At 38.0% G+C, this 16,477-nt stretch overlaps 2 protein-coding genes across 2 annotated transcripts in view; one reads left to right on the top strand and one right to left on the bottom strand.

The window, feature by feature from the left end:
* Positions 1–112: 112 nt before the first annotated feature.
* Positions 113–10,732, bottom strand: cstf3 (cleavage stimulation factor, 3' pre-RNA, subunit 3). Its single transcript, XM_047363280.1, has 20 exons — positions 10,492–10,732; positions 9,813–9,917; positions 9,536–9,631; positions 5,648–5,680; positions 5,044–5,141; positions 4,899–4,965; positions 4,777–4,811; positions 4,539–4,665; positions 4,165–4,242; positions 3,915–4,077; positions 3,024–3,133; positions 2,822–2,938; positions 2,517–2,735; positions 2,310–2,412; positions 2,151–2,220; positions 1,862–2,057; positions 1,597–1,747; positions 1,363–1,457; positions 1,204–1,264; positions 113–658 (listed from the first exon to the last, which is right to left on the bottom strand). Exons 1-20 carry the CDS (start codon positions 10,516–10,518, stop codon positions 459–461), a joined length of 2,151 nt encoding a protein of 716 aa, XP_047219236.1. The 5' UTR covers positions 10,519–10,732; the 3' UTR covers positions 113–458.
* Positions 10,733–13,554: 2,822 nt separating this feature from the next.
* Positions 13,555–16,477, top strand: part of hipk3b (homeodomain interacting protein kinase 3b) — a 44,304-nt gene continuing 41,381 nt past the window's right edge. The window contains exon 1 of the mRNA XM_047362806.1: positions 13,555–13,627. Coding sequence (XP_047218762.1) covers positions 13,555–13,627 — 73 coding nt within the window. The remainder of the gene's footprint in view (positions 13,628–16,477) is intronic.

Here is a 16,477-nt window from a genome sequence, read left to right as displayed (position 1 = left end):
ACATAAAACACTGGTGACTTACAGCTGATTCGTTGAAAAGTTTTGAAATGGACTGTCAATAACAGTGACGCATCAGGCAATATTTCATACTCAATAAATACACAAAACTTTGTTCAAATTATTTTCCAATTTTATTGAAAGGAACTGTTTCCTCCAGATATCTAAAAAAAAAAAAAAAGCTTCCACTTTGTTATCCTCGGAACACCTGAATCGTTGGATCAGCACTGATGTGTATCCCGAAGTCCATGGTAAAATGAAACATTTATACAGTATAATCATCAGTCTTTAAAAATAAAAAATGTTGACGAAAACAAAAAACACAAGAACCCTTGCATGTTCTAACATATCGGTGTCAGTGTGTATATGGTTATTTGTACATGTAAAAAGCAGTCCTGTGGAACTGTGTATTTATTCTATATGACAGTCTGTTAGGATTACATTCTTGCAAGTGTTTCAGTTTATCGAATCCTCTTCTGCTGACGCGCACGGTAGATGTCATGAATGGGTGGAGCTACAGCTCCCTTGTCGTCCTCCTCATCGGAGTCCGCGTTAGGCCTCTTGAGTGACTTGGTAGTAGCGTGGTTCTCCATGGACCCGTTGCCCTCCCCTACTGCCTCAGGCTGTCTGCCGGTTATGAGCTCCACAGCAGCATCAACACCTACAGGGAATCACAGTCATATTAGAAACAATGAGAAGATAAAGTTTGGTGTCTTTTATCGGGATTTTAGGGAATTAGAGCAACAGACACTAGCTTGGAAGGAAACAGATACATTCAGATACAGTCAAAAACATTAAAAACTAAAAATCTGAAAAGTGTGGCATGCATATGAGCCCATTTATTCTTATGGTACTTAATGAAAACTGAGTGCAACCAAATATTTATTCTATCATTCAAAAATGGGAAGAATGTGGGACAAATGCAAAGCTACCAAGACATGGCAGTACACCTATACTAGGTATACTAGGTGGCCAGGAAATGAGAGCAGTGACAAAAATAGGTAAAAGGTTAGTCCTCGTATATGTATCATTTTACTTCCACTTTCCAATTCAAACAAACTAAAGTAAAGGTGAAATTCAAGGCAAGGCAAATGTGACACTTCATTTCCCTTTAGACTTGAAGTGTTCAGCGAATTATTGGTCAACCAGCATTTTTTGCTGTGTATCAAACTGTGACAACAAACAAACATACAGGTTTGAACTTACTCTCAGGAAGTATGCATCTCCTACAGGTTTCCATGAGATCATCTACTTGAACAAACGGACCCTACAGACAGAAACAGAGACTTAACACTGCTACTGCTGACGTCTTCAAGTCAATGACATTAAATATGAGCCTGCTACCATTAATCTGCTGCAACTTACAGTGAAGCACGTAGGCGGAGGGAGCAGCTTCATTAGGACAACAGCAGCTGGAGGGACTGGGAAAACTCCACCAGGGACTGGGTGTAGACCTGGTGCTGTGGGGAGGAATATTAGAGGTAACATCAAAGATGAATCAATTTACACATCAGGTCTGTTTAGAGAGACAACAGCAGAAGGCCACAGAAAAAAAGCATAGAAAGATTAATGCTGCATAAATTATTAGGGATTACGTACGAGCGAGGTGACGTGGCTGATACGGGATCATCTGATTGGTGTCTGGTTTGGGATACTCTGGTTTACGATCAGGATCATCCTTTAGTGCAGGCGCAGAGGGGGCCACCACAGCCTCAGGAAGAAGTGCTGCCAGTTTGGCACGAGACACATCCTTCAAACAACCGACAAACGTCACTACACGGGATCGCAAAGTTTTTCTTGGCTTAACTACACCTAAAGAAAAAGGTTTGAAGCCAATTTAACAGGAACAGCAGGAAAAACACACCTTGTAACCAAGGGCTTTGAGTTCACTGGCAGAGCAGGGATATAGGTCCATGAACTTGTATCTGTCTACAAGCAGGGCTGTTTCTTTGCCCTCGTATTCGTCTTTGAAGGCTGTGAAACGTCGGCGTTCTACTTTCAGAATACTGGCCAGGTCTCCGATGTTGCTCTCGAATGCCAAGAACCGAGCCCAGATCTCACTGAGGAACAAATGCACATAGCAGTTCATGAGCTTTGACAGATATTTCAAACACAGACATACACAGACAACGAAACCAAATGCTGGACTTTACCCTGATTTTTCTGGGGATAAGCTTCCAGAAGTGAGGACCCGTTCAAACAAAACCCTAGTGTTATTATCCTCTGAGAAGAGAATCAGACACACAAAACATGATTCGTAAAAGCAGGCAGTAAGATACAAGACGATAAACAATGTAGATGAGGTAACAAACCATTAAGGTGCGAGAGGTAATCAATGTAAGCAAGGATGTACTCTGGAATGTCTCCATATTTCTTCAAACCCAGCTCAAATATCTTAAAGGCCACTGATTTATCCTGGTAAGAAAAATGCAAACAAGATTTGAAGCGTCACCTGGAAGCATCTGTGTCTCCAGCCACTCCACAGTCCATACACTGAACTTTTGGCTGTGTGCTCTTACTTTGCTGCAGTAGTATTCCATCAGCGCTGCAGACACGTACACATGGTGACGTGTGCGTAGGTCTTCTCGAGCCTTTTTGAAGATGGCGCGTCCTGATTTGATGCCCTCCGCCCTCCTGGCAAACTTCATGTACTGGGTGTAGACCAGCGTGGGGTCGATGTCCTCGATTGCAAGCAGTTTGTTATAGATGCTGTGGACTTTCTCGTACTTCATGCGACTCTGAGAGGGCGACAGAAAAATGACGCTGATGGGGGTGTGTTTAATGGTTTGGCTAGTTTGTCCTGAATGTGTAACCGGAAGCTCACTTCTTCGTAATCAGCAAACGCAAAGTAGAGAAGCATGTTCTTCTTGAGGAGAGTACCAATGGCACGTTCATAGATGTTAGCGGCCTCGTCGCTGAACAGCTTTGAATTATTCATGTCCTTGAGAGAAACAGAAAGAAATAATAGGAATGAATGGATAGTTTTATCTGATATTTAACATCTCTGAAGTGTAGGTGTGTCTTACTCCTTTCTCTGCCAGCAGCTTACTGGACTGCTCCAAATACTGTGCTGCCTCATACCAAATGTCAGGATGGTGGCCCAGAACCAGCAGGCACTGCTCATAGGCGAACATCACTGCATCCAATCAAAAAGGAAAGCAATTCAAACAAAACATTCCCACAATGCAACAGGAAAATTACGAGATGCATTTCAGAAAAGGGTAAAAATATGCCCCCTAGTGGCTGCATTCGTAGCCACTAGGGGGAACTCAATTATTTATGATCAGATAAAACAATGATTTTTTTCCCCTCTTCTTACCTAATGTGATCTCTTTTCTCATCTACCTAAATGTGTGATTTCATTACTTTTCATAGATTTCCAAATTTCTCAGGATTACCAGCGAAAGCCAAATATTATTAGTATTTGAAAATTTGGACTAAAGCTGATTTTTGAGCAATGACCAGAGAATTTTATATTTCTTAAAAGGATTGTATTACAACTATATCATACCAGTGACAGCCAAACATTATTAGTATTTAAGACGTTTGGACTAAAACTGTTTTATACCAGTGACCCAGCTTATTTGAATGATGCGACCACAGCTGCCTCATACCACGAACCTCAAGGCTTAATATTATTATTTTTCTTCTAGCACCGGATGAATTCCTTACCACAGAGGACTTAATGAGCTAATTACCTCTATTAGAAAGACTGGATTAGAACCAGCTCTTACCAGTAAACTCCCAAGGATTATTGATTTATTTTTCTGTGTTTGATTTTCTGTATCATTGTAATGTTTTTCCTCATGTACAGCGCTTTGAGTGCCATGCTGCTGAAAAGCGCTGTATAAATAAACTTGACTTTAGACAAAAACAGCTAGATTAACATAACACATATCCTAAAGGCAAAGTGTTACCTCTCTTAGTGATGAGGGTCTGGTCTTCTGTACGTAGCGGGTTGCTTTTTTCCCACTGAATGTACTTTTTCCACATTTCCACTTGCTGGGCCTCCTGAGGGGAGTTCTGCGGTGGGACTGAAGGTGCGTTTCTGTCTAGTCCTTTCATTACTGTCTCATACTCCTGCATTACAAAAAACCACCCAACACCCCATGTTACTTACCAAGAAAAGTATTTGGTACATTATTCAAGAAGAATCTGATTTCTCACCTTAGCCACTCTCCTTGCATTCATGTAATCCCTGCTTCGATCTTCGATCATCTTTTTGGCCAAATGCACATTAATTCCCTGTAGATAAAATCCTTAGATCAGTCCTGGTTTTGTTACTGTTGCATTTAAATTGATGATCATCACATTTATTGAAAACTTTTAAATCCAATTTCACTTTAAAATTTAACTCTAATCCTCACAGTTCATTAACCTTTACCACCAAGAAATATTTTATAGATAAGTATATTGCCAGTATGTTCTCCTTTGCTACTGCTTGAGCTACAAGTCAAATTTAGCATGTCTAAACCCAGTTGCATGCAAGTGTGGATTAACTTAAAGAGAACAGACCATAAGCTTGTGATTGTGTCACTTGCCTCTTCATATTTGCTATAATCTCTCCATAGCTGTTCAATGTTGATCATTGGGTTCACGCAACCTCTTTGGTAGACCCTCCGAACAGCCGTGATTCTCTGGTTCTCTGCGTATGAGCCCACTGCCTCGCTGATAGAAGACGCACACAAAAAAATGCACAGGATTTAAGTCTTAAATGCAGGTTGGGGTAAAATTAAGGGAACCAAGAAAAAAAAAAAAAAAAAAAAAAACAACACTTACACTCCTTTTAGGAAATTTATGTAGTCCACCCAAATCTGAGAAAGGAATTAAACAGCAGGTCAGGTAAGAGTGCTCAACAGAAACTAAAACACGACTTTAATTAAAATGTTATATTTGCAGACCTGATAAGACATAATTTCCATGCCAATTTTATCAAGGGCGAAGTCATATGCCTGGGCCATCTTCTCTCTGGGAATAAGGGAATTAATTAAATCTTTTTACTGTCTCTTAACATTGTTGATGTCATAACACAGTACGTCTTCTTACTTGTAGCTAGGAAGCTTCCCTTTGGTCTCTCGAACATATGCAAGGTAGCATTTCCACAGGTCAATGTGCAACACTTTCATTAAGCATCTCTGAAACAACTGCAACAAGATGTTGGAACAACACGTCTAAAACACACTTAGACCACAAAACCAGAGATCACAGACAGGTTGACGTGTGTAGCAACCAAGCAGCTGGTCTAGTGTCCCGTGTTGGAATCCGTTTATAATCATTTCATTCTAAAGCTTCATTCATCTAGGTAAATTGTTGCTGCTTTGATGTGCTGACTTAAAATACAGGAAAAAAAAATTCAGAAATAAGCAGACATTTTAAGATTTTATTAAAGTGAAGCAACAGGAAAAAAATACATACATTAACCCTATATGACCTTTAGACAGAAATATGTGAAACAGAAAGTGTTGAAAATTCTTAGTCTTTTCATGACTGTATTAGAACAATGGTAGTTCAAACTTTATAGAAACACAGTGAAAGCACTAGCCAGTTTTAAAATTAGCATAATTTGCAACATTCATAAAGACTACAATAATTAGCCTACAGTCAAGAACTACAACATAGAAAAAGACAAGCTTTCAGTTTGGGCACTTACCTTTTCTACCTTGTCATAGTTTTTAGCCTTTATCTGCAAATAAAGTGTAAAACGTATAAATGCAAAGCTCACAGGAAACATGCATACATGCAGTTTCAATCACTCAAATACACACATACACATGACCCTGAGGATCAACAGGGTGATATTCACACAAGAATGACAACTAACTTTTAGAAAGGGGTTTTATTTTTTTTTCCACTTGCGCCACATAACCCAGGAAAACACCATAACAAGCAATTTCAAGATTAATGTATTTACATGCTGTAAGACTGTCTTTAAAAAGCTTCAGCCGCTGATTATCATTTGCTTTTAAAGAACATGCCTCCAGCATCAACTTGAGACCATTATTCCTTAGGCATCAACACTCCAGCCCTACTGGTGAAAACTGGCGAGGGTGCAAATATTCCATAGACTCTGATCTGTAAGGTTTTCCTCGTCACAACAGAGAATTTAACAACATACATAATTTTTAATACAGTAAAATGAAATGCATCATCATTGTATCACCGGAAGCCTAACAATAAATGTATTGTATATTTGTATAACCGTAACATCCTTCACGCCAAACAATATTTAAATCATAGTTTTCTATGTGACACTATATTTGAAATATATACGTGAATCTCGGATTAAACTCCCGTCCTTATAAAATCTGCAAATGAGCATAGCAAAAATGAATGTGTGTGAAGTGACACCTAGGAACGGAGGGCCCGAGAAGCATTTAAAATATGAATTAGAAAATACTGAACGCATCCTGCAAAAAAAATTTATTCACTTGTAAGTTTTTCATAACATGCAAATAACGCAGCATGGAATGTCAAGCTTTAATAAAGAATTTAACAGTATATATGTGTTTTGAGGTAAAGACATCTGTTGTAAAACTACTTAAGTTTTGCAACATAAATCACACGTGACCTTATTTGCCATAAATGTGTCATAGGAGTCAGAACGTTCAAAACCTAACACCATCTTGCTCTATTAACATTTATCTTAACAGATTTCAAATTCAATTTAAGACGACGATACCACCTGGACACTTGAAGAAAACGTACATATTTAAACCTTCTTGTCAAAATATTTTTGAAAAGCTCTCATGTAAGGAATTGTTTCTACATAAAAAGGTTTGTCATCTGAGCAAAAAAAAAAAATCTTTAACTTCTTTAAAATCAAAGACTGGGCTCCAGTTTCTCCGAGTCCACCCTTGGCGATGGCTACATCTGGCTCCTAAGTCTGTGAGTGGCTTGCAGAGATGTGCAGTAAAGCTCCAGTTCAGCTGCCAACACCCAAGCTCAACAGCATTTGATAGGGTCTTCTAGATGAATATAATCTTATACACACTACTATAGGATTACAGTTGGAAAAAATAAAAACATACAGAAAAAATTAAGACTTTTTCCAATGTTGTTTTTCAAAGTTAAACTAATAAAAAGAACATGGAGTTAATCCTAAAAAATTCTTAGTTTAGGGAAGTCCCCCTACCCCAATTCTATATGGTACTATGTGTCTGCAGAAGTATACTTAACACCAGTCTTGGGCAGCTAAAAATGTGATTTTTCACAGGACACGTTTCCACCTTCACCTCATTTGCGTTCAATAGTGTGGGAAGCATCTCTCTAGCTGGTTTTTTGTTTGTTTTGCCTGCTGAGCAGCCTTTACACACCGTCGTGGAAAACGGCAATCATAAAGAGAAAAGGGGTCGAATTTCACATCAGCTTTGTTTTGCAAAATTTGGGGAACTTGAAATGTGGTCCAAAGCTGCTTCTTAAAATGCTGAAGAAATCAGCACATATACATACTTACCACAAGGTGGCGCAGTTACACTAGAATTTACACAACTGTTTTGTTGGCTATGCCATTGATGATAATCCTGTAAGTGACTTTTTAAAAGTGCAGTTTCAAAACTCAAACCTTTATGATACGTTATCTGAGGTTAGGGATTTAAGGAAATTAAATGGTTTGGAGTTAAACGGAGAGCAAAAATACTTTTTCAGTGCCTGGCACCTTGAGCTTGTTTACATTTCGTCACAATATAAACTAACTTTAGTATTTTTATTGGGATTTTATGGGATAGAAAAAGAGAAAAGCATGCATGATTGAACACTGAAGGGAGTGGAACGCCTTCTTAAATGCCAAGGACACACTATGGGGTAAAAGAGGGACAGACAAAGCATCATGCTGTGGAGATACTTTTCTGCAGCAAGAGAAAGGCAATCTGGTCAGTTTAAAAGGAAATTTGATGAATCTAAATATAGCGCAACAGAAAACCTGGAAAAAAAATAAATAAGAGTGGGGCACAGGTTAATCTTAAAGCAAACAGTGACTCAAAACATACAGATGGTTTAGATAAAAATAAATTCCTGTTCCAATACCTCAAAAGGTGGTTCGACAGGGGTTCAATACTTATTGATGACAAACCTTTCAGGTTTTTATTTTCAAGAAGTGTTGAAAACCATGCATTTTCTATGCACTTCACAATTATGTGCTACTTTGTGTTTTGCATCGAAGGCTTATGAAAACACATTAACGTTTGCAATTGTAACATCACAAAATAGGGAAAACTTCATAGGTATTAATACTTTTGCAAGGCACTGCAATTACATGGACCAACAATTTTGATGCTGGTCTGCAGCTAATTTTAACCTTTTTATTTCTCTAGTTGTGAGTTTCATCAATTTTCTAAAAGTAAAACATTTAAAGGCATACTACATACAAACAAGAGCAGCTAAAGGTTTTTTTCTTCCTTTTATTAAAAATTATTTCCATCTGGTGAAGAATCTCAGCTCAGTAATAATAATAAAGGTACACAAAACATAGTAAAGTCACATTTCTTTGAGACTATTACAACTACACCTGTCTTCAAAATAAACACTATGTGGAAACAAGAAGTGACTTTGATCATACTATTGTCTTTATTATAATCCTATTTGCTGTGAACATTGTTAGTATTATTACTGCTTTAACAACTTGATGCACTTATCCAAGGCAAGGGGCCTAAATTGGAAAAGACAAAGACGTTTGTTTCTCCAAATTTATCGAGTAACGCCACAAAAATGTTAGTACAAGACGGGAAAATATGAGGAAGCTTTATTTGGGGGAGAACCTAGAATCTAAATACATTGACACCATCACTTAAACTTAGAAAAATAAAACATTCTGCTGAGATTAAGAGCATCAATATCGCTCTTGTGGTTAAAATTGATTACCAGGTGGAAGGGAAATTGAACCATCCAGTCAAAATCTGGTTGTATGAGAGTAAAACTTGTTCTTGGCAACAAAAGGATCACAGATTATGTGTTCAGGAGGAGTGGGAAGGGGAAGGTCTCATGAAAAGAATGGGCCACACAATAAAGATTGTTCTTTATGAAAATAACCCAAAAGAAATGACACAGGAGGCAATAAATTGACACAACAAGTGAATAAAAGGCTAATGCACTCCAATACTATTAAAATAGTTTTAATACTGTTGCAGACCAAACATGCAACAAATGCACTTTACCCAATTTTTAATATGGCGCAGATGATATGTAATCTTTCGTTTAACCTGGAAACATGAGGAATTATCTTTAAAGTGGTTATAGATAACAACCCCTTTCTGTTTAAAGGCACAATTCATAATAAACATTAGTAGAGCCCCCATTGCAAAGTAGTTTGTATCATTCTTCATAAAATGTCCATTAAGTTTTTCAGGTAATTGTGGAAACACCGTTCTTCACTTTTTGAAGAACACTAGAGAATTGACTAATACAAACAGGCTCAACACAAGAATTGTGACTTTAAACTTCACTTAAGTCAGATACATTTTGATTGTGTGAAAATCACATTGTTGATTATGTTAGAATAGGTCTCAGCCATGCACACAGAGGAAAAGAATAAAAAAGTATTAACCTCAGCTTCAATGAACAGTTTCCAGAATCTGCCAGAACTCGGGAACTGTGAGACAAGTCGCTCATGGGTCTTCCTTGCTTTATCTATGGGTTGATTCTACAGGAGGAGATTGCATTTACATTCCACTCACTACTTAACATATAAAAAGGCAGTCTTGCCAATCCTGTGGCGGAAGACAACATCTCAAATTTCGTATTGGACTAAATTATACCCCCAAACCCACCACCCTTATTCCCAATATCCTTATCCCCAGTAATACAACTCGGTGTCACTAAACCTGTGCTTCTCGAATCAGAATGCTCCATGCGTCAAGGTCATATGGGTTTTCTTCCAACTTCTTCTCTGCTTTCTTCACCTTCTCGGGAATATACTCAGCTGCGGCCTGCAACATAAAAAAGCAACAAGCAACGTTGTTAGCGAACTCAAAATACTTGCAGTGATGTGTGTGTGTGTGTGTGTGGGGGGGGGGGGGTCAACGTAGCACTGGACACCCACAAACGTGACTATGTTTATCACTACAAGACTCCGAATATTAGAAAACAGTCCTGCCACGAAAAAAAGCACAAGAACAAATGTTTTAATCTACAGAAAAAACGTAGCTTAGTTTTTCTAGCTGGCGCCATTAAACAGCGCCTTGCACATCAATGTCTACAGTAAAACCATTTATTAAGTAGCAGAAACTGCACAATAACACGACTGTAAAGTAGTGATAGCTCGCAGTGTTGGTAACAGCTAGCTTCACGTTGCGACAAAGCGGCTGAATCAATATGGCGCACGACTCGAGCACGAAAAAAAAACCAAACTGCATAACTTCAAAGCGTGTATTTCCGCGAAATAAACTGCAACGGCGCACATATCAAGCAAAATTACGTGCACAGCGGTGTTATAAGGTAAAACGCTTGCTAAAACACAGACGCCCCGCTAGCTTGGCCATAAAGAGAACTGCGTGTTGCTACCTGCTCGGCTGTTCCCTCCGTCGACATGGCTGAAGAGTATCTGCGTCAAAAGTTACTAACCAGAGCAACTAACACCAAACTAAGAAAGGGACGGGAATTCTCTTTAAAACTACTAGGTCATCGGCATAGTTTTAGGGGGATTTTTCACGTTGCCTTCGAGCAACTAACTGCACAACGGCTGGACTCGCCAATGACTAAAATGGCGAGAAAGCAGCCAGTGTTCCGCCGCGCGTGCGGGAATAACAAAGTTACTTCCGGCCAGCACGGCCCCTTCAAAATAAAAGTCTCATTTGCAAGTCTTCATCCTTAATATTATGTTTGTTAAATTACACCAAGGTTGTGCACTGAGATACTTTACTATTCTGACATCATTATAGCTATACACGAGTTCAGTCACAATTTAACTATAGATTAAAGCATATCATGGATCTATCCGAATAACGGGTCTAAGTGAAATATAATACATGCATTATAGGTAATGTCGTTTCTTAAATATTTTCAGCAGAAAAGCAGTAACAGTTTGTTTTGCACTGAATAACACACCGACAATTCTGCTGGCCAATAGGGGGAGGCAAATGATAGCCCGAGAGAGTGCGCGCTTGACAGTGTCTGTCTAGTCAGGTCAACAGACCTGAATAGAAGAATGAAGTAGTTATCGTTCACATGCGAACATACTTTGTTTTTCTTTTTCTGTCCTACCAACCAGTTAAACATATACCTATTCTATATTTGCCTATATTTGTTAATCATATATTCTAAAGTAATGGAGCCTTTGGAAATGCAAAAGCATAGGAAAGCATCATATTTCATAACTAAAGTGATTTTTGTAATTCTCACATCCACTCCAGTTGACCAGGTCTAGCTGTTTGTTATTAAAGGTAAACCAGATAAAGACACAACTGTATTTTGATGGATTATTGTAACTGGTCTTTTAAAATGCAGAGTTGATACCCAGTCTGCTGGGAGCCCCTTGGCTAGTTTGTTCACAGTGATGTATGTGTTTTCTTAAAACAGTTTCTGAAACTGACACTTGGAATTTGTACATTTCACAATTTAAATTAATATAATTTAAAGGTTGCTGTATGCCACAAAGAGAACAAACCCCTTTCACATTATTAATTGAACTTTCTCAGTGATATTGATAAATTAGGGATATCTGATGGCTCTTACATTCCCACATGTTGCAGCAATGTTAATATCAAGTCCTGTCAAATGTAAGTGTGTTCATGTGAAAACATTATCCCTTTTCTTAAATGCTTTCAAGGCACCATATTTAAGATTTTAGTATTTCAGTTTTGGATGTTTTAAACTAAGCAGTCAGTATCCATGTAAAAAAAAAAAGAAAAAAGAAATGTGGTCGAAAACCAGAGTTTAGAGGATCTCAAACCCAATATAACCGTCTTCTAGTTTCAAGTACAAAAACCAGTGGAATTCACAAATTGATTTTCTCAATGACAAGACTAACTATTTCTGGCAATCCAAGCTAATAGCAAACTAATTTTCTTTATTTTACAGCCTCAAAACATAACATGTTGTATTTTTGTATGTTTAAGATTGAATGAAAATCTTATTAAGAAGTGAAAATAAATATAATTTTTTAACTGCAGCTATCACTATGTTTTTAATCTTAACTCATATCACCACATATGATTTTGCAGTGGTAACAGGTGAGAAACCTCGACCCTTCTGACACAGAATTCTGAACTCTATGGACCTCTAAGTGATTTCTTTCACCTTTTAACTTCAACTTAAATTTCAACTTTTGGTTAAATGGACAACCTAATCAATAAAAAATAGCTGAAAACACTGTCGAAGAGGGCTGAGTCTGTTCTGGTGACTGCTCTGGAGTCTCTACTGCAAAGAAGGATGCTTCATAAAATAAATAACATAATAAACAGCACTAATTATCCTTTTCACAAGACAGTAGTACAACAACAGCGTGTCTGGTGGTTCTCAGATGGTTACTCAGATATGCTGTAGCACCACTATAGAATAACCTTCCTGCCCACAGCCATTGCCATCTATACAACTCTTTGAAGAAAATTTGGATAACAATTTAAAATTTTGAAATTAATAGTAGTTTGAATGAAACTAAACTGTCTTTCGACCAAAAAAAAAAAAAAAAAAAAATCCAATGAATAAAATAGATTGTGTCCCCCCCTTTTTTTTTGACATACACATTAAATTCCCAATCCCATTGTGATGCATTTTTTTAAATGTTCGTAAAAGAGGTGGTATTTGGGAAAGTTTGTATTTGCAGTGGTGGCACATTTTATGTTTTAAAAACTTTGAGAATCACTGATCTAATATATATAGTCATGAACTTTATATTAATAAGATGAAGAGAACAAAGACCATATCATTACCTTAAAAAGGATCCGATTTTTTTAAAATGTGAAAGCATTTTTTAAAGTTGTAAAACATGTTTATATAATAGAAGGCACTTTTATTTGCGTCATGGTTGTCTATTTGTTTCCCTAACATAATAAAGGATGATCATACTAACGGATAGAGGGCTTCACTTTGTAATCTGATAAAATCTAACAAATACCCTGCAAAAAACAAGTTGTTTCTATCTTCCATTTCTATACACATGCGATACACACTGTTCACTAAAACGTAATGTAATAGGTTTATATTTTTAATACATTTCCAGTACATTGGGGCTTTCCCGTTGTATTCCAAATAAGTCTGAGCGCTATTTTTAAGAAGGTTTCTGCTCTGCAATGGATTACTCAGGTCTGACTGATGCCGTCAGTTCACAAACATTTGCTTCCAGTTGCTAGATAGAGAGAAGAGACATATTAGAGGCTGGCAGGGCCGCGGAGCCGCTCGTCTAGACAGGGGTAACGGGCACCCTTTCAGAGATGGGCAACGGCGCCCAAAGAGAAAGGACACGGATTTGAACTGAAAGCTACAAGCCGGACTCGGTGTGTTGCTCCCGGACGTCCATATGCAGGAGTTATTTCATGTTTGAAATGTGGGAGATGGTAGCGTTACCGAGGGCGAGCTCTTCCTTCCTGTCGTCTGGAACAAGATGGCAGCAATGCAGGCGAACTGTGCATGGTATGGATTTATAAGTCCATAACATGTTCAGAGAAGCCTCGGATCATACTTAAAGTGACTCTATGTGAAGGTAAGTGGCGGAGTGAAGGCTGTCACCTTCCAAGCTAAACCTTTGAAACGAAGGTTTGGATGTGACGTATTACCCTGTCATAACTTAGCTGTAAACTTAGCCAATTTTGGACGTCTCTTCAGCATCATACGCGAGTAACACAGTCCACACTGTAAGTAGTCGGTTTAGCTAAGGTATTTTTTTTCCCTTTCCTCTCAAACGGTGATGGCGATGACGTCCATGGTGATTAATTGTAAGGCAACTTGCTTTCAAAACACAAGCGTTGTCACGGCGATGAGATGTTTTCAAGATTTAACGTCGGACATTTGGTGTTGATACCCATCACAGCTATTTCATGGATTAAACTAACTTTAACGTAATCCCAATGAGCAATATGGATTTACTTTACTGGTAAGTTCTGTTCTACTTTTTTTTTTTTTAATCATCGCTTGGCTGAGGCACGGAGGAGACTCAACCTAACAGAGGCGTTGCTAGAGCAGATAGTTTTATTTTTATTTTTAAGATTGTTAACCACTATTGCATATTGCAGCCACAAGCACAATCTGAAATGACAAATTTATTTGGATTATTCAGCAGCATCTCATTTCAGTGTTACTTGTAGTTTAAAAACGGGAGTTTAATAAGTCATGGGTTGCTAAGACATTTCCATGATATGATAACCCTGAATACAAGTACTACGGTTTTACAGTTTACTATTTTATATTTCTAAAACAATGTTGTCTACATTTGTTTATTGTCCTTGTGATACAGTAAACGGATAAATAAAAGCATGCTACATTTCAAAGTAGTTTTCAAAAACCTATGGCAGTTAATTTTAAACCTTTTTGCTCTTATGAGCTTTATAGAGTATAAGACAAGTTTATAAAGCTGATATTAGCTGGTCAATTAGTTGGGCTGTCTGCTCAGGTAGAGCCTGCAGTCAGCTGCTTAGCAGACCTGCTGTGGTGAGACGGAGAGTGTTGTTTGGCCCCCTTTGTTTTTACGCCATGACTGTGTGTTTTACATGATTTGAAATGTTTGAAAACAGCCAAATTTGTTAATCTTTGTAAGAGAAGGTAAAGTATCTTTCTATCAAGTGTCTCAACAGGAAGAGCTGCTTTACCTTATGCTTCATACAAAAAGGGATAAACTCTTGTCACTCCGGCACTTTTTCTGGTACCTCATTAAAAAGAATTTAAATCGAAGGAATATTTTTGAAAATTTTTATTTATTTATTTATATAAACAGGTAGTTCTATATTGATGATGTTGTTTTGTAAACTTGTTGCTTCTTTGTGCTGAGGTTTTTTGCAATCTCAAACTGTATCCTGCTAAGGATAAAGTGAAATATGATTTTTTTCCCCTGTACTTACCTAATGTGGCCTCTTTTCTCATCTAGCAAGGGCAGCGCCTGTGAGTGGGCAGCAAAGCCTCGGTCACCCGTCCCCCCTTGTCTTGTGTCATGATGTATGTTTGGATGGGTTATACTGGAATTCTAATTTCCCCTCGGGGATCAATAAAGTATCTTTGAATTGAATTGAATTGTACTTAAATACTACAGGAAGGTGGTGGACCGCTTTGTGGCATGGTGTAGAAACAATCATCTCATCTTGAACGTGAATAAAACAAAGGAGATGATTGTAGATTTGAAGAGAAACAAGAATAGATCAAACACTGTTTCCATCACGAGAAGAAGTAGAGGTGATGGAGGATTAATAATTTCTCGGTGTTCACCTGGACAGCAGGCAGGAGTGGAAATGAAACTGTGAAGCCGTCTACAAGAAGGGACAGACCAGACTGTACTTCTTGAGGAAGCGTAGGACCTTCAGTGTTTGCAGCAAGATGCTGCATATCTTCTTTAAGTCTGTTGTGGAGAGTGTAATCTCGTCTGCCATCATCTGCTGGGGTGGCAGCATCAGAGCCAGGGACTTAAAAAAGCTCAACAAGCTGATAAAGAAGTCCGGTTCTGTTCTGGGGACTCCTCTGGAACCTCTGGATGTCATTGTGGAAAGAAGGGTTCTTCATAAAATGGAGAACCCCAAGCATCCTCTTCATGAGACTGTCCTACAACAACAGAGTTTCTTCAGTCAGAGGCTTCTTCAGATCTGCTGTAAGACAGACCGCTACAGGAGATCCTTCCACAGCCATCAGCATCTACAATGGCGCTTTGAAGAAACCTGCATAATATAAGCTACACCAACATTTAATTTCCCTTTGGGATTAATAAAGTATTTCTTAATTGAATTGAATATAAAAGAAATTGCATTTCAAAAAATATTTTTTCCCATCTCAGCAATCAGTGGAAAATTCTTTGTTGCCTTTATATTAATCAGCTCCTTATAATTGCTGACCAGCTTTTTGCATGCTTCAACTGGTATTTTGAAGATTCGTCTTTGTTGACGAGGTTCAGGACTTTGAGATTGGAATGGCCTCTTGCCATCACCCTAATCTTTAGCTCCCTCCACAGATTGGCAACTGGATTCATGTCTGGTTCCTGGCTGGGCCACTACAAAACATTAATTTTCCCTTAATCAGAAGAAACATGTTGATAAAATTATAGGATTTAAAACCTAAATCTGTCAGGGGAGTGAGTAATTATGGGCTTAGCTTGGACATAACAATAACTTGAGCAAAGTGTTCCTGTTTCTGTTAAAGTATTTGATCTACGTTGGCAAACAAGCATAAAAGCACACTTATTAACACATCAGAGAAAAATTACAGCACATTTGACTGAGTTCACTTTATTAAACATGTGTTTTTAACTTGCCTAAAATCTTGCTCAAGATGTGAAATATTGCTAAATAATTTGAAAATATACTTTACAGTAAGAAAACAAAATAAAATCTGAAACCCAGTGTGGAGCTTGCTAGCC

The sequence above is a fragment of the Girardinichthys multiradiatus genome, chromosome 4 (genome assembly GCF_021462225.1).
Source record: "Girardinichthys multiradiatus isolate DD_20200921_A chromosome 4, DD_fGirMul_XY1, whole genome shotgun sequence".
NCBI classification, from domain to species: domain Eukaryota; kingdom Metazoa; phylum Chordata; class Actinopteri; order Cyprinodontiformes; family Goodeidae; genus Girardinichthys; species Girardinichthys multiradiatus.
Note: the sequence above shows the minus strand (reverse complement) of the source record. Positions and strands in the feature narration are given on the sequence as shown.